We start from the raw sequence: 26,971 nt of genomic DNA on the forward strand, positions 1-26,971 counted from the left end.
AATTAAGCCCAATTAAAACAACATTTAAAAAAGCTAAAACCCCTTCAGTCCAGGCCTGATAGATCGAAAAACCAGGTTAACTGCTTTTCAGACATTGGGAATCTGTGGATCAACAAAGATGAAAACCCCAGGCAAGCTTTCGTCAATCTTTGGTGAAAGAAATTTTAAATGCAAATTTAAGAACTTTAAAAACGTAACTTTGGGTGGGGGGAGAATAAAGAGCAAAAAGGTGATTAGAACTTTGATTTTGGAAAATTACAAATGGATTAAGTGTTTAGATGGATTTGAAATAAGATTTCAAAATTAAATATAAAAATTCTTCATATGGAAAAATCTTTTATTTTGAATTCTTTTCAAGAAAGCAGTGTGGGACTTTGAAGATTGGACACTAACTGGAATAATAACTAAAAATTACAATTAAAGAAGAAGATATAAGTTTCTCTTACAAATACAGAATAAAGCAAAATATTTAGTACTAGACATGCTGAAGGATATTTTTTGAAGTTTGGACCCAGAGGTTAATTTTAAGTGTGTCTACCTCTACAGACAGACTATGTTTAAAAGAAGTTATAGAAGAGGATCATGGATCAGTAATGGTTACAGAGCTCCAATTTGAGTTAGACACCAGCAAGGTGGAGGTGAGGAAATGGTGTAGGCTAGTAGTATTAAAGATGAGCATGTTGAAGCTTTTGGGGTTGAAGATGGACTCAGAATCAACTCCCAAGCCTACTGCCAGTTTTTAGAAGACACTTTCTTCAAGCAGTGGTAAAGGAAAAAGTCTGCATCTTTCAAGACCATGATTTTTATGCAGGACAATGCTCAATTGTATGCATCGAAGTACTGTGTGGCTAGCCAGTAAAGACCTCAAAGATGAATGAATGGCCCCCTTCCTCAACTGACCTAAACCCTATTGAGAACATTTTAAATGGGAGATTTACGATGAAGGAAAATAGTACACCTTTCTCAACAGTGTCTGGAAGGTTGTGGCTGCTGCTGCACAAAACATTTATTGTTAATACATCAAGAAAAAAATCCATTAATGGAAGGCTTAAGACTGTTATTGAAAAGAAGGGTAGCTACATTGGTCACTGATTTTTTTTTGTTGAAATGTTTATTTGTACATTTTGAATTGTTTGTTTATTCTCAGTTTAACAGATGCAAATAAATGAGATGGGCAAATGTTCATTTTTCATTTAGTTGTATAATAATTCTGCACGCTAATAGTTGCTCAATTATTGTACACACATATTCTCCTAAAAAAGCCAAAACCTCACTTTTACTTTCTTAAATATTCGGGTTTGAACATGATAACAGGAAAGATATATTTCAGTTTGGAGGAGATGGATAAATTATATTCAGAACAAATATGGGACTAAAAAGTTCCATTTAGCTTATGAGTAGATTTTAGTGGGATATTGTTATTGGTACTTTGTTTGTAGTTATGTTAATGGGGAGTTAAAGCACATTATGAATTTGGTTAATTGTATATTATGCATACTTTTTATTTAGAATATGATTATTGTAACTATAATCCTGTATTTAGCTCTGGGAAGTGGGGGGGGGGAAGTGGGCAGGTTTGGGGTGGGAGGGATTTGGGGATATATTGTAAAATTTTGTTTTTGTAAAACTCTTTAATAAAAAAAATATTCGGGTTTGAGGTTTATTAATATTTTGGATTGATCAAGAACACTGTGGTTGTTCAATAAGAAAATTAATCCTCCAAAATACAACTTGCTTAATAATTGTGCACACAGTGTACATATGTGTATTATTATATTCTTATTTTTTCATGATTTTTATTTTTTCCTATTTTTTTCTTTTCTCATCTTCTATTTTTCTTTTCATTTTTATATTTTTTTAAAGCTGGCATTAGTTTTTATTGTTGCAATTGTAATTTTTTTTAAAAAAAAGTGCTACTAAAAATCACATATACATTCCAAATGTTCTATCCTACCCCAATCTTGGCTATCATGATTTAGTTAATAAAAATATCATCAATTGTCTGTAAAAGATATATAGGTCCTATACAAGACTTCTAGAGGAATTAAAACCCTTATAAATATATACTCCTTAACATATTTCAACCCTTCCCTCTTGCCAGCATATTAGATATATCAGTAACATATCTAAAATGATTTTTTTTGGTGAAATTAAAAAAAAAATAGAAATAGAAACAGCCTCTCAATATCCTGGGCCATATACATTTTCATAAACATTTTTAACAAGTATACAGGACAACAAAAGACAGCACAAAAGCTATTCTAATATGCTACCAATGATCCAGCTTCCTCAACAGGTGGTCTGCAGCATTAAGTACTAGCTTAAGACTTTACCTAACCATCATTGACAACCTCATTACAAGCTACATTTCAGTTGTCTGGTCTCCATGCTATAAAATAGCCATAGTCAATACAAGTATTTTCCAGAATGCTGAGTTCAATTCACTGAATTCTGAAAAATAATATTGGATGGTTGAATTTGGAAGTTGAAGTCCAAGAAAGTTGGTTGTCACAGGAAGATTGAAAATTGATGGTTCTGATTCAATATGTCAAATTAAATGTCATGTTAGTGAATATAAACATGGCTCCCTGTAAGATGAAATGTGTAATAATTTATTAATATGGTATATAGGAGGAATCTCAGTGGAATGCTAATGCTCTATAAATAAAGAATATTTTTTATAAAAAAATAAGTCCAATCATGTAAGCCATATGGGTTACACACACACACACACACACACACACACACACACACACACAAATGATAATGATGACAATATGCATTCAAATATATGTGTCAGTATTGAATATTCTCTCTGATGTTGGGGACAAAATAAAAACTCTGTATCAAAGCAATCAGATTAATAGAAATGTATGGAAAGAGAATTCTCTTTGTTTGTGTTTTATTCACACCTAAACAACATGATCACAATACATATGTGAAAGTGTAAACTTGAATACTGTGAATTTTACAATGTATCACAATTATGGGAACACCTATATTCAATATTCCATAGCTTTCTTAACAGATTTCAGTGCAGCTGGGAATGCAACTTTTTAATATAAAGGTAAAACCAGTATAAGACAGAAGGCGAGGGCAATTCTCACCACATGAAATAAAGCTGTCCCATATCATTCTCTGGGTGTTTCCCTTTAATTTTCAGACAGAGATTTTAGAAATTATCAAGGGAGTACTTTATGCTGGGAAAACTAGGAAAATCTATTTCTTCAAGATAATTCTACAGTATTTGCAATGAAATTGAAATATTTATAATATGCACAGTTGTGCCATTGATTAACAATGCAATTAAAGTCCTTTCAGAAGTGATGCATAATTTTTATAAGTAAACAAAAGCATTTGTGTAAATTGAAAAGGCTTGCTAAGGCCTAACATTTCTTCTACTATAATAATATAGTGTATATCATGATTGTATTCTAAACCTTCTGAACTAAAACTTTGTGTGATCTTTAACTGTGGATATTTAAATATTTTAATCATTATTTTATTACTAATTATACCCCAATTTTTCATGAGCCTTTCTAGCACTTCTCTTAGATCATAACTTTGCTAAGATATATCCAGAGACTACTTCAAGTAGCGACTAAAGCAACCTTTCATTAAAGAGGGAGTTTGCAGTATTTAAATTTTTGGAGATAAAACTCCTCCTGTTAAATTTGTTTGAATGAATAGAGGTCTGCCAAATCATCTGAGAAGCACCTATTAGAAATAGGTTAGCCTCCTCTTCTTACACTAGCAATATTTGTTGTGACAGGAAAAGAACTACTGTAGTTAACAATAGTTGTAAATCAGGCCGAAGAAGTACCACATGGTTCTAAATCTATATTTCTAATAACTAATACAATTTGCTTTTGCTTTCTATTATAAAGAATACCCTACTCTAAAATGTTATCATTGCCTTTTTCTTCTTATTACTGTGTTCCATGGCTATGTTCATGAACATGAATATTTTCTGTCAGATCACACAGTAAAACACTATCATATTTTTTGCACTTTTACAATTCTACAGCTACTTACATTATGAATTGTCTAACATTTAAATAATATATATTTTACTGTATATAAAGCACTAATTGTACTGTTATACTGATCTGCACATCTAAGCTAATCTTAAGACAACCTTGCAATTAAGGAACTACTTCAGCAACTGGAGCTTCTTCCCTTGAGTGAATGCTTTTGCTTTTTTACTTCTCTCCTGGACACAGGACTTAGGTAAATTTATAATTTTCACACCATCATACTTACTTTACACTAAACTCCAAAACATATGGGGAGTTGCTCTACATAATGACAGTTTAGCAAAAGACAGAAATGGGAGTCTTGTGCCATTTTTAAAGCGCTCTCATTTCCTCAGCTGTCATAGATAATTATAAATAATTTTAATTTATTTTTATTCAATAACCATTGTAGAATATTAAGTATATGGAAGACTAAAAAGAAGACAAACCTACACTACTAATTCAAGACAATAAAGGAGAATTCAATTTTAGAATTCTAGTAGTGGTAACTGTTAATATCTTACCCTAAGCCATTAGCATACACTGTACCTTACAAAATAAACAAAAACAAACAAGACATCTGACCTAAAGCACCTCTTTCCTTTGCCTTCTGCAAGGAAGCATATGTTGTAGCTGTGATAGAAATTTTATCCTTCTCTAATTATTAAAGCATGCGAGGCTAATTTTCACAGTCCTACACTATGTCCATCTGTGTCCTGTTTTAATGTAGAACGCAATACTATTTCCAGAATCATTTCCCCTAGCCTGAAACTATATAGCCATGGTGGCGAACCTATGGCATGCATGCCACAGGCGGCATGCAGAGTCCTCGCTGTGGGCACATGCACTATCATCCCAGTCCTAGGCCTTCAGACCTGTCCATGAGCAACCTGCATCAAAATCTCCCTGGGCAAGTGGCTTTTTAAGCTGGGTTTTATAAAACCTTTTCGCTTTAGGCCTCTGCCTCCGTGTGCAAAAAAAAAAGTTCAATCAATATCAACTTCTCGGTAAAAAAAAGATCTCGCAAAGTTGGAATTGATTGAACATTTTTTTGCACAGGGCGGCAGAGGAAGTGACGCATCGGAGCTGGAAAGAAGGTACCGTGTAGGGGTGGGGGGGAGGCAGGAGCAAGGCGTTCCATGAGAGGGGTGGGGCAGGGCCTGTGCATGGGGTAGAGAAACAACACGGTAGTAGACCAGTCACTTCCCTCCCCCTGCTAGACATATGCCGAAGCCGCGCAAGGTAAGGTTGCTGCGTCCACCCCGCCCAGATGCCCCCCTCCCCCAAGCATTTTTTTACTAACCTGCCTTTCAGCTGCATTCCGTTTCTCCGTTCGCTTCTCAGCCTTCGCCACATGTTTGTGGGACTATTGGTAAAAAAAAATCATCAGACTTTCTAACTTCTCACGAGATCTCAAGAAGTTAGAAAGTCTAATGGAACTTTTTTTTAACTGATAGTCCTACAAACATGCAGTGAAGGCTGAGAAGCGAATGGAGAAACGGAATGCAGCTGAAAGGCAGGTTAGTAAAAAATGCTTGGGAGAGGCGAGGGCACCTGGGTGGGGGCAGGCGCAGTAATCTTACCGTGCATGATGGTGGGAGGGTGGGGCGCGTGCCTTCCCGTGCCAGGCCAGCCCCTGCAGCCCCAGGCCAGCCATGCTGGGTGGCAGTGGGCAAGGCGTTAAGGTGGGGGCTGGCAGACCGATCAAAGCAGCAGGTGGAGCGTGGAGGCTCGAGGAGGGAGGGTGAAGTGGGCAGTCGGGCCATTGACAAAAGCAGCGCTGTTGAGCAGAAAGTGGCCTCAAAACAATCAGGGCAGGTAAGGAAAGAAATCCTTGCTCCCCCGAGAAATTGCCTTTCTTTCCTTACCTGACTCCCTGCCCTGTGCAAAGTTGGAATTGATTGATTTTTTTTCCCCAAAGAAACTTCCTTTGTTTCCTTGCGTGTGATGGCAGAGGATCGTGAAGGAGAAACGGCATGGGGCTGGGAATCAGGTAAGGAAAGAAAGGCAATTTCTGGAGGGAGCGAGGATTTCTTTCCTTACCTGTTCCACTTGTTCTGAGGCCGCTTTCTGCTCAGACATGTTGCTCTTGCCAATAGCCCAACTACCCACTTCAGCACCCTCCCTTCCCAAGCCTATGGCACTCTACCTGCTGCTTTGGTGGCTCTGTACGCAGAGAAGAGAACTTTGCAGTTCTGCCTACAGAGCCACAAAAGCTGTAACTCAGGGGTCCTCAAATTCCGGCCTGACCTGTCTTTTTATCCAGCCTGCCTCAACCTCCCAGGCAAGCTGTCCAATCGCGAGGAGTGTGGGTAGATGGTGGCAACAGCCCCAGCCAGTGGTGGGACGGCAAGTTGATGGGAGATGTTTTTTCCCCTGTTTCTCCCTCACGCACCCAAGGGTGTACTTGTGCTTTGGCCATGCCCCCTTCCTCTCCTCCTCTCACCTATTCGTGTTTTTACCTCAGGGCTGGGCTGAGAGGTTTAGGCCGGCGTCAACCTCCCTCCGTCCAGTGCGCTCCCACAGAGGGCCTCCTCAGGGTGCCTCCGATCAAAGAATGCCGATTGGTGGCCCCCAGGGGGAGAGCGTTCTCTGTGGGTGCGCCAGACCTATGGAACCGCTTGCCGGTTGAGCTCCGGATGGCCCCTGACCTTCGCTCCTTCCGGCGCGATCTAAAAACGTATCTATTTGAGCAATCTGACCTGGTCTGGTGGGTTAGGGTCGGGGTTTTAATACGTCTTAATTATTGTTTTAACCTTGGGCATTTATTTAATCATTTTTAACTTTTGTATTCTGTTTTTGTATTTATTGCCCTGTACACCGCCCTGAGTCCTTCGGGAGAAGGGCGGTATAAAAATATAATAAATAAATAAATAAATAAACCCCAGCAGTGGTTGGAGTGGGGCTGCTGGAATGGGGTGCGTTATGGGTCTAAGGGGAGCAGGCAAAAGATGAGGTGTTTGTGAGGGGCAGCTGGGGTAAGCGAGAAAAAAGGAGAATTTGCTCCTGGAAGTTTATTTTGGGGTTGTGAGGGGTTGTGTGGAGCTGAGGTGATGAAAGGTTGGGGGAGCCGCTGGGAGGGAGGATGCAGTTGGCCTTTGGAGGAGCACCCCAATCCAGAAACAGGGGTGGTGGTGCCGCGTCGAGGTGAAACCCCGAGAGGTAGGCAAAGCTGAAGATGGTGGAGCAGCTCGGAAGAACCGGAAGTGCCCATATTGATGGTTGAAACTTCATTGGCCTTTAGGGTCCAGGAAATGGTGGAGGAAGGATGGGGACATTGGGATGTGCCCCATGGGAAAGAGGAATGAGGTCCTGCCAGGCAGGTTCTTCTGCCTTGAGATGGTCCGGAAAGCCTATCAAAGAGGATATTTCTGGCTCAGAGTTAAAATGAAGGGTCCTTAGGGGTGTGTCTCTGAGAATGGTGGTTTTCTTGCAGACATTTCAGGACCCAAAGTGGGATAAATGAACTAATGATGTTACCTAGTTTGGGTCATGAGATGTCTACAAGAAAGCCATAAAGCTCAGAGAGGACCAAGGAACCCACAACCGCCCTCCTCCTCCTCTTCTTTTCTTCTTCTCCACTCCACAAACCCCATTCTCTTCTGGCACTGCTGATGTTACCTAGTTTGGATCATGAAACGTCTGCAAGAAAGCCAAGCCACCAAGCTCAGAGAGCAGGAAGAACTCTACATCGAGGTGGCCACGCCCACCCCGGCCATGCCCACCCAGCCTGCCATGACCACTGCAGCCACACCCACCCAGTGGCCATGCCCACCCAGTGGGCCACCCCCCAAATGATAAATAACTGGGGTTTGGGTTGCATTATGGGCACTCAGTCTCTAAAAGGTTCGCCATCACTGCTATATAGTATTGACTAATGCTATTTTTTATTCTTTTTCTAATGCATTTGTCCATGAATGTATGTCAGAACAGGGATCACTGTATTTTAGGTTCGTTATTCTAAACAGATGACTGCATTTCCCAACTTCCAAAAATCGTCATCTAAAAGTAAAGAAGACTGCCCCACAGATTCCCAGACTGGGTGACAATATATAACTGAGTGCAACTGTCCAGTGTAAGTACAGGATATTTTGTCATTTGAATTTGCTCCACCCAATCAGGAAGAGGTGTATCTGCTGCCAACATCTGATTTTCTTCCCACCAATGATGGTTCAAAAACAAGACCTAAAGAAGGAAAATATTTTTTCCCTTCCACTGATGGAGAAATAAAAATGTACCTTGCATCAAGATCCGACAATAAATCTGGAGAGAGACTTAAGGCTTTGGAGGCAATTATTAGTTTACAATCTCTCAACACATATTACAACTACAGTTGTGGGCTTAAAATACTAATTAGGATATCTTAATAATACCAAAGAAAACAAGTGTATGGCTTAAAAAAAGGGCTAGGTTTCAAAGGAGGAAGAATGAACAGAGAATAATGGATAGGCCCATCTAAGATGGTAATTAGGCTTTAAAGAAATACTGTCAGGCAAGACTTGATTTGATTATATAGAAAAGAAATCTGACTTCTAGTACTACTCTCATCTAGTTATTCACAGCACCTAAAAATGGGGGAGAGAAAGCAGCTATTTCTTCCTCTACCTTACAATACTTTACCCCACAACTTGAGAAGGTTTCAAGTTTTTTCTTTTCCTTAACTTACTGGAGGCTGGAAGAACTGGTAAAAGATCAAGATTATGGCTGCATTCTGATAATAAAGGGAAGCAATAGAAGTTTATTTTGTCATAAGTTCTTGTTACAATATGAATCTCTAGTTTCAGCTCCAATTTACAAAGTTATCAACATAAAGATAGTTTATGATAATTTACTAAATATCACAATTATTATTTTGTATTTCTTCCATGAATGAAGGCAAATGGATCCTGTATTATCTTTTCCCATAATGTCTACCAGACTTCATGCTTCAATGTGACATCCCAATTAACATCCCCAGGAAGAAATGTGTTCCGTGGTCATTTTTATACAGTTTTAGCCAATTCAGATGTTCCAGACTGATATATCAACTGGAACAGATGCTGAAATATGCATTTCATAGAACGCTGTTCATAACTCCAAATCCATACCTAGATACCCATACATATATTATAAACACATGCACTAACAATCCATCTCCTAGATAAAATACATGGTGTGCATGTAATGCAATAGAAACATGGATAAAAATATAGGTGCATTTTTTAATTAGACAGTTGATCCTCAAATAGAAATGACAGTATGCAGTTTTGGTTAGAAAATTAAGACTTTGAAGAATTCACTAAGCAAACTATTTTGACAAATTATATATATTTATGATCATACTACATAATAATGAATTTGCAATATAATAGATTGCTTGCTACTGTGGCAATCTGGCCAGAAAAGAAAACCTTAGAAAATTAAAATTCAGGTCACATAAATTCTTTGATTTGATATATAGTTGAATTTCACTCTCACCTTTCACTTGTTCAGAACACAGCTCCTTGGCTTTGTCTTTCATTATTTTTGGAATCAAAATATCCTTTTCTACATGTCTGAGCTTTGGCTCCCCTGCAAGAAAAAAATATACATAATATTTCCAACCTTAAATAAAGGTCACAGCTGAATTTAAAAAATAAGATGCAACATGTGAAGTCCAAAATTCTGAACAAGAAATATAATTTCTATTTTTAACTAGTTTTAATTTATCAATTCAGAAGTTTCACTGAGATTTTACTACTCACTATATTTGTAAATAATATATCCAAGAAGGCTACTGGCTAGGATAATCCCATTTTATCTTCACACAATTCCTGGTTTCACTATATCTAACCAGCAAGCAATATCTGAACTCTGAACTTGCCAGTGAAATTCTACTACAATACACTAATCACTGAATCACTTAGATTCATGACTATTAACAAACAATAGGGTTTTCAGAACTATAGCCGAATAAATATAGTAAAATGAAGATTTAAAAATAACTATTTTAATATATTTAAGTACAAAGCAAAGAATTACTCAGGCTGTTTCCATTATCTTAGCTAATATGATACAGGCAGAAGAATGTCTTATAACATCTGAAGCTATTACTGAAGGGAAGGATGGAAAAAAATAAATAAGGAGCAACAGCAGCCACAACTCTCTTTAGTTTTCAAACCTATACTGCAGGAGACCAGAAAACCTTCTTTTCACGACCACTAGTTGTACCTTTGGCTGCTTCAAAATCTAGGAATTGAAGTTCCTTACTATATAGAAGACATCACTTGATGAGAGCAGCATTAAAGGCTCTCTCACATAAGATCAAAACGTCAACATCAGTTGAGCATTAAATTGATAAAAGACTGTAACAGGAGATGGGAAGCCCTGGGGGAAAAAATGAAAAAACTTGGGTGGGGGAAAAAAAGGTTTTTCCTATTTGTTTGCAAACAAATGGAAATAACTGGGTTTTTTTTCCCCACCCAAGTTTTTCTGTTTTTTCTCCCCAGGGCTTCCCATCTCCTGTTAGGTTTGGGGGGCAGTGGGGGTTAGAGTTAATGTACGGTAGGCTTGGCAGCGGTATTGAGTGCGACGTGCGAGGCGGCAAACGGCCACTTCATGCTGAAACCAGCCGTTTGCCACCTCCTGCCCAATGCTGCTGCCATAAGGCTGAGGAACAAGCCGGGCGGCAGTAAAGAATCGGTATAACAGCATGTGGGTCAGAAGGGGGGAGGATTGTTGGCTGTGACTCATGAGGCGGCAAACAGCCATGGCCAGGGGCTGGTAGCAAATGGCTACATTGCATCAAAACTGGCCATTTCCCGCCTCGCGTGACACACCCATTGCCGTCACTATGAGGCCACGAAACAAACTGGGCAGTGGTGAGGAACCGGTATACCAGTACCATGGGTCAGAGCCCCCCTCCCTCATCGCCTTCGCCTAGTCACAGAGGCAGGCCATCCATGCAGGCGCTTAAGTACAGCTTACTTTTGGGGGGAGGACTTATATTAGGCCCACCCCCTGAAAATCAGCTGGGGCTTACTTTTGGGGCAGATTTACTTTCGGGGAAACATGGTAGTAGGCTGTTTTACCTTAGTCAAACATCAGATCCAAATAATTTTGTTTAACAGTCTCAATGCTTTATTAGTCTTGCATTTATCTGATTAACAATTATGAAACCAAGGTGAATTACTATAATTGATTGGGAGTGAGTTTACTAAATTAGGTAACATTTCCAAATGCATGAAGTTTGCTTTAATTTCTAGCTTAAAATTCTTCAGAAAATTGCATATATTTTTATTATCCTTAACTTTTAAATTTTGAGATTTTACTACTTTACATTTGCATCAATTTAAATTAAGAGAGAGAGTAAGGATGACACTACCAGGAGAAAAAAATTCAAAGCTTTAACTTCTCACTATGCTATCATCACCTTGAAGTCAATTTTCACCTTTTTCACTGGCTGAATCTGTTATCTTACATTTTGCTTTGGGGCTCATGTGTTCTTGCAATATAGCAGTACTGGATTATGAGAATTCTGACAAGCATGTTTGCTAAAAAAAAAAAAGTCACAATGCTTATATTCTTGAAGGTAGAAAATCAGATTCCGAAATAATTCTATGACAATTGGTGAAATAAATATAAAATATGTATAGAGATTGAGAGCAAGTATACAAGCAAATCAGTGGCACGGGTTCAATAACACAAATATAAAAGTGAAAAAGAACAATTAAAAGAAAAATAAATACATCAACCATTAATTCTTACTTTGGCCAATACAGTACTTTCAACAAGAAATGAGAGATTAGTCAAACCTTTGAAACTAAAGGAAACTACAATAACTAGAATGCAGGGATACAAGTGTCAAAGAAAAAAAATCCAATGAAATTTTGGGGATCACAACTATCAAGAAAAGAATTAAACTTCCTTGCATGCTGCAACTTTGATGTAAGTTCTTCTTGTGTTCAGTATTAGTTAAAAAGCATTACATACATTCTATGTAAAGTAATAGGTCAGCTGGCTTCCAATCACAGAGATGATAAATTAATTTTCTGCATATTATTCTAATTGAAGCTGTGTGGGAAAATATCAGTTAGTGCATCTGAACTTAAACTAAATCTATTAAAATCTCTAGGATTTAAATAAGCTTAATTTAGTTTAATAACAACCATACTTATATCAAATGTTTCAGATTAAAAAAGTTTTGTTCAGAACTTGAGCTTCTCAAATATTCCTTATACATAACTATATCACTTCATTCCCCTTTCTCAGCTTTCCAAGATGCTACACAAATATCAAATATGGTACCTCTTATCATAATCCTTAGCCATTCCAAAGGTAATGTATGCATCTCTGAGCATATACATGAATGTAATTATGGAAATGCAAAATTCCACAATTACAGAACAAACACACTATTAGGATATAGGTGATTCCCCCAAGGCAGTTATCTTTCAAAGATGCTGGATTATATCTGTCATTCTCTTATTCACTGGGAATACTTGTTTAAATTAACACAACTAGAAGGTTCCAAGTTAGAAAAGAGGGACCTGGACTTCATAGCTGTTTTAATATGTACCATCAGAAAAGGGACTTCCAAAAGAACATCTTTCCATTATTTTAACTCTACAAAAATTAGGTGGAGATGGGGGAGGGTGTTAAAGAGACCTAAAAGCAAAACTAGTATTAGTAATAAGTTATCTATAATTATATTTCTCATTATTAAATTTTACAAAACTACTTTCCGAGTCAACGGAAGAATTCAGTATAAAACATAACTACAACTAATGCAGCATGTATATAAAATATTTGGTAGTCAAAGGACTGCAATCCTGTTATGTCCTAATCTGAGCTCTGAATTGAGTATCCTGCTTGTTCTAGAAGTGGTTCAATCTCAAAACAGCTACCACAATTTATTTCACAATCAAAATAGTCATTCCAAAATCAGACCATTTCTGGTAGCCATGAAATGTTTTGATCATGAAATACTTTGTACACTTCTATAGTATTAACTAAAAGGGACGCGGTGGCTCAGTGGGTTAGGACGCTGAGCTTGTGGATCAGAAGGTTGGCAGTTTGGCGGGTCGAATCCCGAGTGCCGTGTAGCAGCGTGAGCGCCTGTTACTCGTCCCAGCTTCTGCCAAACTAGCAGTTCAAAAGCACGTAAAAATGCAAGTAGAAAAATAGGGACCACTACGGTGGGAAGGTAACAGCGTTCCGTGCACCTTTGGCGTCTAGTCATGCCAGCCACATGACCACGGAGACGTCCTCGGACAAGCGCTGGCTCTTCGGCTTTGAAACAGAGATGAGCACTGGCCCCTAGAGTCGGAAACGACTAGCACGCGTGTGTGGGGGAACCTTTACCTTTACCTATAGTATTAACTATACAGACCAGTTGAGAAGTAATATAACATGCTAATCAAGCAAAATGAAAAAAAAACTATTTTTAAGGAAATCATAAGTTCCTGAAGTAGCAAAGAAACATGGGGAGGGGGGAGATACTTAATACCCTCCTTTTGAGGCTTTTATTCAGATAAGTAAGCAAATTACAGGAAATGCTCAGATTGCTCAATTCACTAACCATTTCAAAATATTTTTTTTCTATAAGAGGCACATATAAAAGAGTGCCCTACAAGTGAGAATGCTCCTCAACAGAATGTGGTATCAAGAACTCCACAAAAATGGAAGTATTTTTATAGAGAAAATGAAAATATGAGACCGAACCTTTATACCTGCCACTGTTGCAGTAGGGAAAATCAAGATAAACATGTGAGTTAATGAAACATGCTTCAGGAATCAGCATGGAAATGAAATCAACAAGTTCAACAGTTAGGGGATGTGTGGTTCAAGTCAGTTTAGAACTAGTATGGATTTCCTCTAAATTTAATGCTAATCAGTTTGCTTTTCATCTGTTTTTCATCATTCAAGCCAAGTTTAGATTGAATTAGTTTTATTTTAGACAGGGTGGGTATAAATGTATTTTAGCTTCTGTAAATTGGACTGAGAACATCTCCTCCTAGAGCTAAAACAAAATGGGAAAAAGTATAGAAGTAGGAAGACGTTGTTTCCCAAAGTAACTGGGAAGTATGATGTATCTATCAAGTAAGTATTGGAGACCTAAAATGGAGTGTTTTAAAAATATAACTGTAATAAGTCCATGTTTTTCCCATACAGATCTTTCTTGTATCCTACTGCTTAATAAGCCAGACTTGTGAACTGCATGCATTCAATTAATGTGCAATACTTTTTAGTATTTAAACAACTAAAGTTATAATGGCCCTGATTGAAATCAACTTGTGAACCTGCTGTTCACATAGTATAGCGTATTTCTACTAATAATAATGGAATCTTTCCTTGCTACGTAAATAGCTACTTCCAAGAGACTTTTTACATAAGAACATACGGTAATTAAACTTTTTTTCGTCCCATATCTACCCTTTTTTTTTAAAAAAAGTATGCTAATTGCTTTTATTTGGTTAATATTAAATTCATTAATGTGAACTAAAGCTATTTGATAAGCTTTGGAACTTTTCAATTTTCTCCTTTGATAAGTACTGATACACAATGTAAAATCAGCATTAGCATTTATGAAACTATAAGATAATTTGTTTTATGTTATGTAAGTGGAAGAATATCTAAATCAGCCATAAAAGCCTGGGAGAATTTTTTTTATAGTATTTTATTGGTTTTCCAGTTTTATATTTGAGTTTTTAAAAAGCAACGTGGTGGCAGGGTTAATCAATAATTCAATAACAAAATCTTTAGTACAAATCTCAGGTTACATCAATCAAATATTTCTTCTCTTTTTCCCTTAACATTTGCTATCTCATATTTAAGCTAGTACATTTCTAATTGTATCAAATCAATGAAAACATCATTATTACATTTATCGATAGATTTTTAGCTTATACATATCTTAGTCTTCATAAAACAATCTATATCCTGTTATTAATTTTTACCTAATTTTTAATGTCTCATCAATATTCCAATTAACCTTTAATATCCATAATTTTCAAACTTTGGGTAACCAAAGTTTCCCTTATCTCACTTCATAACCAACTATAATATCCAAAATACACATTTTACCTTTTTAAATGTAATCTTGTTCTATTTCCTAAAAATTTTCTATTTCCCACCATATTAAATCATCTACTTAATAATAGAATATCCCCTTTGATAGATCAAAGCCATTATATATATTGGCTGGGTTAATCAATAAATCAAACATATTCCTGATAATTAATTTTCATTTCCCTTTTAAATCTAATTTTTCAATATTAAACAAATCAAATCCTTATTTTCCACTGATTTCCAACTATTTTGAATCTAATAACCAAAATTTCCCTTATCTCAACATCTCCTTTTAACCCTCTAATTGACAATATAAAATCCCCTCTAATAAATCAAAACCCCAATTTTTTTCAACCTTATTCTAGCTTTCTTCCTTTGCCAATTAGGCTTCCATATCAGCGCTTTTAGATCATCAAATAAATCTCCTCCATTTTTATGTATGTTATTTGAATTAAAGGAGACCATTTGATTGCCAGTTTTCTGGAAGGATTGTCCCATTTGTATTCATTAAATTGTCGCCCTGTTATTCCAGTCCCCCATATTTGCTCTGATATATTTATCTTCAATTCAATCTGTTCTTCTTCTTAAATTTCTTCTGGTTTGTATAGAAAGTCATTTCCATTTTCAGTATTGTCACTTCCTTATCTGGATTATCCATCAGCTGTACTTGTTGGTCAATTGAGTCCTCTGTCTTAATATTTGGTTGTTCCAGTTCTTCTGTTGTCTTCTGCATTGTTGATTCTTTAGTTGCAATCAAAATTTGGCTTTGTGCATCTAACCTGGCATCTTGGTCTTTTATTTTAGGTCTCATTTTATCACAAGCTAAAAGGATAGTTTCATGTATTGCTTTTAGCATGGAAAGGATTTTTTCCTGGTCTTCATCCATTTCTTTCACGTGTTTGTAAACAATCTTTCTAGTAAAAGTTGTTTGTTAAGCAAAAGTCAGTAAGGGTTTACATTCACAGTTCAAGTAGGCCAATTTCACTGCCTAGCTGTTCTCTTACAGTTGAATCTCTCACAGATAGTGCCAAGGTCAGGAAAGTCTTATCTAGGTCTGGGCTGTGAGCCAAGTCTCTTTTTTAGGAAATAACAAATTGCCATACCAAGCTTCACCACAAGATGTCACTGGTACCATTTAAGGTTTTTTAAATTCTGAATTTTTCTAAGTTCTTTTCCCAATTTTATTTCTTTTTTGAAGATAATAACAAGAATTTCCAGTAAAAATAGGACACTTTTGGGTCCCCAGGTTTCAGAAGCATATTATTCCAATTTGATTAAAATTGTTCTTTTTGATGCTTGATTCCCCTGGGTAGTCAGACGCCACTATTCTTAGAGGGTGAGATAGAAATTCCCTTCCCTCTCTCCTCACAGGGGGAAGATACTTCAAAAAGCTTTTACAGGAAAGTACTTAGGGTAAAGAGAAGATAAGATCTCACCCAGCTTCATCTGCGTTGCTTTCAATGTGCTTAGTAATAAGTTTGACTTCAGCTGTCAGCAGCTGAGTGACAGGCCATATTGCTATGGCCGATCTTTTTCCCGTCGGTTTGAAGAGCTGCCCCGGATCGAGCGGAAGGTCTGCCACCCCTCTGCGATCAAGCGGGGGTCCTCTCCTTGCTCGTCACCCCTACAGGGTGACTTTTGACCCTTTCCAGGGTCCTCCAGCATGATAAAACCGGACTCTGGTAACGGAGCTCACCTCTATGCATCCGCCAACGCCGCAATGGCAAACCGGAAGTCCCTAGGAGAATATTTTAAGCAAAGATTTAAGCCCATCTCCAGCCCTTACAACTTGTTACAGTATGTATATAAATACAAATAAAATAATTTATAAGCGAAACACATAGGTGTAAATGCAGCCCAAAAAGTATCAGTAAATTTGATTTTCAATTCAACAATTTTTTCAGTTTGTTCCAAAAGAATGTGTTTGTATTTTCAATTCAACTATTTTCAGTTTTGTTCCAGAAGAACATATTTATGTCATCTTTTGTTTGACTAACAATTGTTAATGCGGAATGTGGAATATGCATGATATGGCTAATATTCAATGCTTCATATTACATACAAGAATTCAAGCCAATTCAGAATCTTATACATACATATACTAACAAAAGGTTGGTTTATGTGAATACAAGGCCAAATTAAGGGGGTGGAGCATTAACTCCTAGATAGGTGTAGACCAACCCCCCTCCTTCTGTTTTGACAGTTCTTATGGCCTAAACCCTCTGCCACTTTTCCTTCAACACTTGGCACTCCCTGTGACCATGATTGTCAAAAGCCAAGCATGGTACTACCCACAACCAATTCCACAATCCTAAAGCAGCATGAACCAAGCATAACATTTTGATATTTATTTATTTATTTATTTATTTATTTATTTATTTATTTATTTATTTATTTATTTATTTATTTATTTTAATTCCATTTATATCCCGCCCTTCTCCGAAGACTCAGGGCGGCTTACAAGCTTAGCAGTAGCCTTCATTCTATGTATATGCCTGCTTATTAGGGCTTTCACACACACCCCAAGCGGCATTATTACAAAGTCAGCTTAATTGCCCCCAACAATCTGGTTATAACCATGAATTGAGAGGGGGAATGAAAATCTATTCTCCACCTATCCATTTGACATGGCTCCGTTTACTTTGTATTTTATGTCACCCTCTGATAATGTCAAATGCATCAAAAACAGATAGTCTTTGCTCAGTGACTGCTTTAGACAATGACTGCTTTGGAGGGTGATGAAAAAGTAACTTTACAATCAATGATCACATTTGTGACCTTTGTAGCATCTCTTAATCAAGTGTTTTCCTGTCAGTTAATAAGCACTGTCCTGTGCAAAATCATAGGCATACTAGCAGTCATATGATTTTTTTCATTTAGTGATTGAGGATGGCTTAGAAAGAAAGCTAATTATTGGAGTGGCTTCTATCGGTCTAACTGCAGCATATGACACTGTTTATTTATTTATTTATTTATTTATTTATTTATTTATTTATTTATTTATTTAAATTTATATACCGCCCTATTCCCGTAGGACTCAGGGCGGTTTACAGGGAAAATTAAAAGTTAAAATACATCACATACAATTAAAATCGATGTTAACCATATGTTAACCATATTACTACACAAGTTAAATAATATCAGAGATAATAAGCCTACCAGGGTTATTGGCAGCTTCCTCCAGAATCAAAGATTTTATGTATCGCTTAATAGTAAAAACAGTAGATGAAGGATGCAGAAGAATGGGCTGCCACAAGGAAATGTATCGTCTCCAATACTGTATAACATATATACAAACGATCAACCAGTCCCTGACAACACACATCTATTCATCTAAGTCGGACTTGTCAAACTCACGACATCACGTGACATCACGAGAAGTATCAGAACTATTTTGCCATTGCCAGCAATGGGGTGGGCGTGGCTTCCAGATGACCCATCCGGCCCACGGGCCAGCTGATACAACAGTGGCTACACAAGGATTAACTTTTGATGAGGTAGCCAGGAAACCTATGTACCACTTGAAGAATTGAGACATTATTACACCATCAGCCATTTAAAGCTCAACCCAAACAAGACTCCACCACCAAAATTGAGATGCAAGGGAAAAGTTGGATATTATGCAGCAAGAGAACCAACTACAGACTGTCCAACACCAAAATATCTCGGCATGACACTTAACAGGACACTCTCTTTTAAAAAGCATTACCTGAACACTAAGGCTAAAGTCAGTGCATGGAAGAATATCATCAGGAAATTGATAAGCTACAAATTGGGAGCTTAATCATCTACATTGTGCACATAGGTTTGGCCTTGAGTGTCTCTGCAACACAGTATCTGCTCCAATATGGGGCACATCTACACACATGAAACAAGTTAATATCAGTGTCAATGAAGCAGTAGGCTTAGTGACAGGTTGTCTCAAACCTACATTGTCTCACTGGCATTGTGCCACCTAAGATCAGGAGAAAGGTAGCAGCAGATGCTGAGAGAACTAAGCAAGAGAATGATCCTCGATAACCTCTGAATGGACATATGCCCAAGCCTGTCAACCGAGATCTAGGGACAGCTTTATGGCAAGAACAAGCATTCTTGAGGATACACATGAATAAAATCAAATTAAAGATGGAGGAAGATCATCGAACAAGGAATCACATTAAAGAAGGACATGGCTGAAGGATCTGATTACCCTTATACTACGTGGAGGGTCCTGAATTTGTTGAGAGTTGGAGTGCCTAAATGTAAAGCCAATGTGCTCAACTGGAGGCTCTTAGCAAATAACAACATGCTATGTGAATGTGGAGAGACAGAGACCAGCACATCTGCTGATATGTTGCTACTACCAGAAACATGTACTGATAACAACTTATTTTGGGCCAATGACAAAGCCAAGAAGGTGGCTTTACTCTGGCAGTTTAAACTTTGATCGAGATACAGAAGAAGAACTTAGTGATTGTTTTGCTTAGTCATCAGTCACATTTGTGGTCACTGAATGAGGACTGCATATATGGCCTTGTTCATGTTCCAAAAGTTTCTCTTACTATGGAATGGAAAAGCAGCTTCCAAATATATACAGCAGTTATCTCAACACATCTGAAGCAGAAAAATAAAGCACTCTAAAAAGCTATTATTATAAGGCATAAGTTTATTATATTTTGAATTAAAATGGTCTACCTATGTTACCATTTCAAATAGAACCACTGTGGGCCTAGAAAGGACAGCAGATTTGTAATTATTCTGAATGCAAAATATCCCTGGTTCATTTTATGTATGTTTGATTAAAAGATCAAGTAATAGAGAGCTAAGACTTCTGGCTGACAACCCAACAAGCTGCTGTTAGAACAAAGGAGATTAGATTAAATGGAGAACTACAGTATTCACACATTGCACTAAACCATAATACAATGTAGTCAACATAAGCAAATTATGCTTAAAACAATGCTTTCAAATGTGGCAACTTTAACATGTGTAGAATGCAATTAGGAGTAGAACTCTTAAAGTTGCCAAGTTTGGAAAACATTTACTTAGAACAAAAATGTGTAAGTATGCACAGGTTATAGCACTACTTATATATATTTGTCTGATTGCCACGGTAGCTTTGAACAGGATTTCTTTCAGCAATGGCATTCTGGATTGGAGAAAAAAAAACATTATGGAAGTCAAGTAAAAGATATAAATAAAACCTTAGCAACAACTTGGGGGGGGGAGTGGAAGCAAAAGGGAAATAAAAGCAGTTGCCAACTATGTAACATGTTCAATGTTATCACAGCATCATACAGTTTATAAATATTGAGGGGCATTTGTAGCATAGAAGATATCATACAAACCACTAAGTTATTTGTTTGAGACATGTATCTACATTGCCTCCCTTAGAAATCTATTATCTCTGAGTCACCATTACCCTCAGCCACAATGCACTCCATTACCCTCAGCCAACCCTAACCTGATGATCATTCCCTTAGAAATTCAAAAGTTGCACAGTATTCTGTAAATCCAGACACTGCTAATAAAAATAGTGTTTTAACATAGTTTTAGGTTATTTCTCTTCTAAACTAAGGTTTAGGACAGTTCCTTTTATATATTTATGTTAAGTTGCTACATTGTTTAAAGAGAACAAGTTACATGTAAGCATTCTGATTATTTGGGAACACAAACGGTTTAAAACTACTGCATTCTGACTTTATTTAAATGAAAATAATATTCCTTGATCAACATTTTTGGCACCATTTTTGTCCATTAGAAAGTGAAATATGTGGGGGCACTAAAACCACTCACAAATCTAGTCAAAAAGCAACACTGCTTCTTTAATATAACTTCAATCTTTAATGACTTAACAATAACTCAGTTTCAAGAATGGTACAATGAATGTGGAAATCTGATTACTAGGAAAGCATGGAACGTTAAAGCATTGCTTTGATAATCTCAGTATTTTCTCCCTCTAAAAGTCATCTCCAGGTGCAGTGAGAATTTCCACCCAGCGTGGTCTTTATTCCTTGCTGGCTAGGAACCGTAACCCCAACTTATCTGGAAAGCCTCAGTGTAAAGACAGAGAAAAAGAAAAACAGAATTACAACATATAAGAGGGAAAGGGCAGGTGCTGCTGATTGTAGAAGCCCTCCACGACATTGCTGAAGCCCTCCACAACGTTGTGATTCACGTGCATTAAAGAGCAGGGGAAACAACTGCCCCTACCTGCAGTACTACTGACAGACTCCATCGGCAGCTTCTTTGCCATAAGGAGCAGTTACTACTCGAAGCAGGAAACAACCCATACGCAATCTCACAGCCCCGGAAACGCCCGGTGGAAACGCCGCGCGACCTCTACAGCGTTCGTCCTCTACGTCACCAGACAAAAACATCCTCCTGAGCTCGTACGGCGCCTGCGTCAAAGAGTTTCTGCGGCGAGTACAGAAGGAGCGGTCCCGCAGAAAGTGCGAAGCAGCGGCCCCTAAGCATCGGAGGGTATTGACCAGGGAGAGCCAGCGCTGGAACTGGAGTCGCTCCGGGCTGTTTCGTTGTGTTTCTAAAAAAAAAAAAGAGAGAGAACAAGAAGAGTTAAAAGAATCAGTGTTGCATCTTCTCCCTTTTCAGGAAAAGATCACGGGTGTCTGTGTAAATTGAAAGACTGAGTGAAGTTGGCACCAACAACTTTTGAGGGGATAGTTCCAAGGACAAATCCATGCAGTTTCTTATGCAAGGAGTTGTCATTGTCTTCTGCATAGTTTAGTTCTGTACGTATTCATTCAATACCCATTTATTCTTAATTCTTACCTTTCTTAGCTTCCTTACAAGACACCTCATAATACAGAAAATAATTTACTTGCTCTTGTTTTTTTGCCATTCCTGTTTATCCTGCACTATTTCCTTTCTGTGAAACAACTATTGCATCTTTGAAACATTAACTTTTAGTACAATATTCCTTATGCAATACTATATCTTTGCAGCATTAATTTGTTCTGGTATATCTCTTACTGCATTACTGCAAATATCAGGTCTCAGTCAACAGCACAGTACCTTCTGCCTAAAAAGTACACATATATTCATACTATCTACACACTTTCACAGGCACTACAACATTTGTTTTGCATTTATCTTCAGATACATTAAGCAGCCAGGGGATGTCACACATTCTTGTTTTAAAGAATTATTCTTAATTCAAGGCAAATTTGTCAATATGTTAATTCCAGTCTATGCTCTAACCACAAATATTAAGGAAGCCAATACTAAATAATTCTATGCTAATTTGCAACACAATATCAGTACAGTGCAAAAAAGCTTAATATTAATTACATGTAATGCTAAAATTGGTAGTAAATAATCATCTGGAATAACAGAAAAATAGGGATTTTGTATATGAAATAAAGTATGTGATGGACTAGCAATGTTCTGCCAAGATATAGTAATGAGATTTCTCTTGAAAATACTTTTTTCTGATAACCTAAAAAATAACTTTACCTAAAGAGATCATCAGATGGATATCAATGAAATCAAATGGATGTCCCAAAGGTGTTTTTTTCTGAAGAGGTGAAGAAGCTTCTTGGATGAGAAGCAAAATGTCTTCAAAGGAAAAAAAAAGTCAAGTTGCCTTTTGAAAAGCACCATTGAACCATGGTCTAGATGACTGAACTCTCCATAGAAATCAAATGGACTACATACTTTGAATGAAAACTTAGAGGAGCTTTATTTAATCAACAAAAGGCCTCACATTCTGGAAATGAACTTACATGGCCCCTAGAAAATATTGCTAACAATAGGGCTTCAGAAGTTGATAAAATATAAGGGAACTGTTTAAAATCTTATGAAGTAATGTAATTAATGTGCTTCATATAATTTGTAAATATGTATAGAAAAAATCATAGCTGAGGGATTAGGAAAAAAACTTTTTTTTCAAGTTACATTCAAGTTTTCCAAGTTATATTGCAATATCAAAAAAGATGATATAAAGAATGCTCACAGAATCAAAGAGTTGCGCTTATCTCATCAGTTAAGATAACACTCAGGACTTTGCAACTATGAATTAACAATACATGGAATGAGAAAGCCCAGATGTGCAAACTGGATTCAGAAATGGTAAGGCATTTAAGATAGTATTGCTATCATCTAATGAATGATGGAAACAGCAGAGAAGTTCCAAAAAGACATCTATTTCTATTTAATGTATGGCAACATGCCTTGTATTAGGTTTATGTGGAAGTAGAGAGGGGTTATAAGGGGACAAAAGTCCATTATATGCTCTAATCAGGTATGAATATAGCCCTAAAGTAAATTCCAATATTTCTTAGCAACTCCTATTTGTTGACCCTGTTTGAAAGCTGGGCAAAAACTAACATACTGTTGCCTGCATCCCATCAGGTAAGAACAATATACAATCTACAAACATATTCAGGATGGGTATGTATCTGGTTGTGTATGTGTGTGTGTGTGTGTGTGTGTGTGTGTATACATACCTGCTCATACATGTGTACATACACATACATGCATACATACATATATAGTAAAGGTAAAGGTTCCCCTGCACATGCGTGCTAGTCGTTTCCGACTCTAGGGGCTCATCACCATTTCAAAGCTGAAGAGCCAGCGCTTGTCCGACGACATCTCTGTGGTCATGTGGCTGGCATGACTAGACGCCAAAGGCGCACGGAACGCTGTTACCTTCCCACCGTGGTGGTCCCTATTTTTCTACTTGCATTTTTACGTGCTTTCGAACTGCTAGGTTGGCAGAAGCTGGGACGAGTAACAGGCGCTCACTCTGTTACGCGGCACTCAGGATTCGACCCGCCAAACTGCCGACCTTCTGATCGACAAGCTCAGTGTCCTAACCCACTGAGCCACCGCGTCCCTTACATACATATATACATACACATATAACCCATTGTTCTGTGTGGGAGGACAGAAGGCAATGGTAAAAGGAAGTATGATGGATAGCATATCTATATGAAATACTTGTTAATAAACTTTTTTCCCCATTTCAAAATAGAGACGTTTAAGTCCTTTGGCTATTTTAGTCATTTTTGGAGCAGCATCTGTTACAAAGAGAAGGATATTACACCTTTTTACACCATCCAGCCAGAGCAGTTTCATAAAATCATCAGAGAGGATAGCATTAGTGGAATTATTTAGTTTTTGCAGAGATTCACGTTAGACGAAATACTTCACCAGGACTTATCATATTTCATAGTGCCAATAATAACACTGGCTACATATCATTCCACTTACATGTTTCATCTATTGAAACCCATCTCTTATTGTTGTCATCATCAGATCTTATCTTTCCTAATTCACTGTCATAGCAGGCAGAGATGTAATTTTTCCTTGGAGCTGATTCATTTGGAATCAAGTGGCTGGTATACTTCTCAAAATTTCCCAATTTCTTAAAAAGATATTTGAAGAACCATCATTGTACAGAGATCCCTACAAAATTCTAACTGGGTATTTGATCAACCTGCAGTTGTAGAAAAAGCTCTCAAAAAAGAGGCCTTGTCTATTTTCAGTGAAAGTAAATTTCATTAAACAACTCTTGTATTTCGCGGGTTCACAATGTTGAATATTAAAATGATTATGGGCCGGTTCCTTAACTTCACACAATTTACAAAACAAAACATCACCATCACTACTGAAAATCTCCCCAAATTCTTAAACAAGACGCTGTAATTTTACACTGGCTGAATATCTACTTTTAGGCATGGTGAAATCAGATTTCAACTTTCATGTGACCACCTTCTCAAACATGCACACACCTGAGTTGTGGAACAAATAAGAAAGTAAAACAAGCAAATTTCTCTAGTTTTTTCCAGACCTGGTCAGGTGAAAACCTCCCCCCCCCTCTCTCTCTCTCTCTCTCTCTCTCTCTCTCTCTCTCTCTCTCTCTCTCTCTCTCTCTCTCACACACACACACACACACACACACACTGCTCTCTGAGTTGGGAAACTTAACAAGCAAATTCTCACTTTCTTTGCTGGCTTACAGAAGGGTTGCCAAGGACAAAAATATGATCAAATATGACATTTGTTACAAAATTAAGCAAAAATATGACATTTGTTACAAAATTAAGCAAAAATATGACAACACTTTTTTAAAAGTCAAAATATGGCTTTTCAGGCAAAATAAAAACATTTAATTCTCACCAGATAATTCCAAAATATGTTTTAATTTACTTATAAATTCAAATATAGGTTTCACAAAAAATATGACATGTCATAGAAATCCTTGCCCTAATCATTACAGTTCACTGTTTGAGTGAACGTGGCCAAAGGAAGAAATAGATTGCCAGATTAAACTGGTGCAGGACCGTAAGGATGAAGCTGAATCATATTGAATACAAAGCCACAAAAGTACAAGAAATTGCAATTAATAAATAACAATGAATACATTTCCCGTGGACAAAATGTAGCTGCTCATAAATAGCTCCACCTTGCAGTCATTTTTGTATTTGTCTACCATTCATATTGTCATTTGATTAACTAATCACCCGTTTTTTAAAGTGCGAATGTGTTTTTACACTTCAACCAAGACAGTGTTAACTATGAAACTATAGATAGCAAAAGAGATTAATTATCTATTTCAGAAGTCTCCACACCTTCTGTATCTGAGAGAAAGGGAACTATAATATATTCAATGTGTGGTTAACAAAATAAAATAAAAAGTCAAATCACTCTGGACAAAGAGTTCAATAATATCTAATGAAATTGCAAAACATAACTATGTAACTTTTTTCTAAGCCTCAATTAAATGTATTGTCCTCTAGTGAATCATGAAAGGACCTTAAATAAGAAGCAAAAGTAACCAATGTTAATGGCATTCAAAGGGACAGGGAAGGTTGGGAAATTAATTACCACTTTGGACATGCATAGACTATTATTTGGTAGTTTTTCAGGTTGGTTGTAGAGTCTTGATTCTTAGTACAATTCTTTCTCTATATGCTCTCAAGATATGAAGGATACAGTTAAGAGTTCATTAAGATTTATGAGGATGCTGGAGAAAGCATTGTTTGATGGACATTGTAAATGAATGTTAAAAAATTCTGCCATGGATATTTCAAATTCATTTTCCCACAAAAGGGATTTTAGTAATCCAACTAGACTTCCAGAGCATAAATCGCTTCAAAATATGTATCTGTTTAGATAGATAATCACTTAGCGACAACTGGACAGTTGAGATATTGAATCCATGAGTATGATGAAAAATAAATTTGAAAAGTGAACTTGATCCTATAAGAGAATACGTCTTTTCTGGGGGAAAATAAATACAACAGGTAAAATGAATTGGAAAAAAAGAACCATCCATCAAATACTCTCTCTAAAATTGAGTCTCAACTGATTAGACTTGTTCCAGACCATTACTATTGCTTTTGTTATTGTCATGCAAAAAGAGAGGACCAGTTCATTTGTGCCTTGGTGAAACCTCAATCTTATAAGAACTATGATGCCTACAAAGAATGCATCATTTGCTTTTTGATTTCATACAAATTGCCAATGTGTTTAAAAGACCTAGAATTTAGAATGAGCACACCAATATTTTTCTGTTTTTCTCCCCAGGTTGCTTGATTAATAGTAATATGAATAAAAATTTGTTCAAATGTAATGTGAGAAGGCATTGATAGATTTTTTTCCTTCCACGTATTATAATCTGGAAGAAGTAGAAAAATGAGAATAACTGAATCATTTAAAGCCATTTTTATTGGAAATAACTGTAATGGCACTTTCCTCAGCTAAACTAAATATTTGATGCTAATCTAACTTTGTCATTTCTTATGAAACATATTTAGATTTAAATAAATGGAAATTTATGAAGGATAGCAGAGATTTGTTCTGATTCCCCCCCCCCTTCTATCTTCAGTCTGATTATTTGTTGGAGGAACCTGGTGTTGAAGGCAGTCTCAAGGTTCCTAGTTATATAATTTTTCCATATTTAGTTGAGTGTGGTTACT

The 26,971-nt window shown here is 36.9% G+C and overlaps 1 protein-coding gene across 6 annotated transcripts in view; it reads right to left on the bottom strand.

Moving 5' to 3' along the window:
* CMC1 (C-X9-C motif containing 1) overlaps window positions 1-21,371 on the bottom strand; it is a 92,108-nt gene extending 70,737 nt beyond the window's left edge. For 3 of the 6 annotated variants that reach the window (XM_081344152.1, XM_081344151.1, XM_081344150.1), the window contains exons 1-2: window positions 21,237-21,371; window positions 9,474-9,566 (exon numbers count right to left, since the gene is read on the bottom strand). In XM_081344152.1, the coding sequence (XP_081200278.1) occupies window positions 9,474-9,566; window positions 21,237-21,279 (136 nt within the window). In that variant the 5' untranslated portion in view covers window positions 21,280-21,371. Of the gene's footprint in view, window positions 1-9,473; window positions 9,567-16,740; window positions 16,783-20,927; window positions 21,078-21,236 lie in introns of those variants that run through there. The other 3 variants (XM_081344154.1, XM_081344155.1, XM_081344153.1) reach the window with 3 other exon arrangements.
* Between the last annotated feature and the right edge of the window lie 5,600 nt (window positions 21,372-26,971).

The sequence above is a fragment of the Vipera berus genome (assembly GCF_964194415.1).
Source record: "Vipera berus genome assembly, chromosome: Z".
Taxonomy (NCBI): domain Eukaryota; kingdom Metazoa; phylum Chordata; class Lepidosauria; order Squamata; family Viperidae; genus Vipera; species Vipera berus.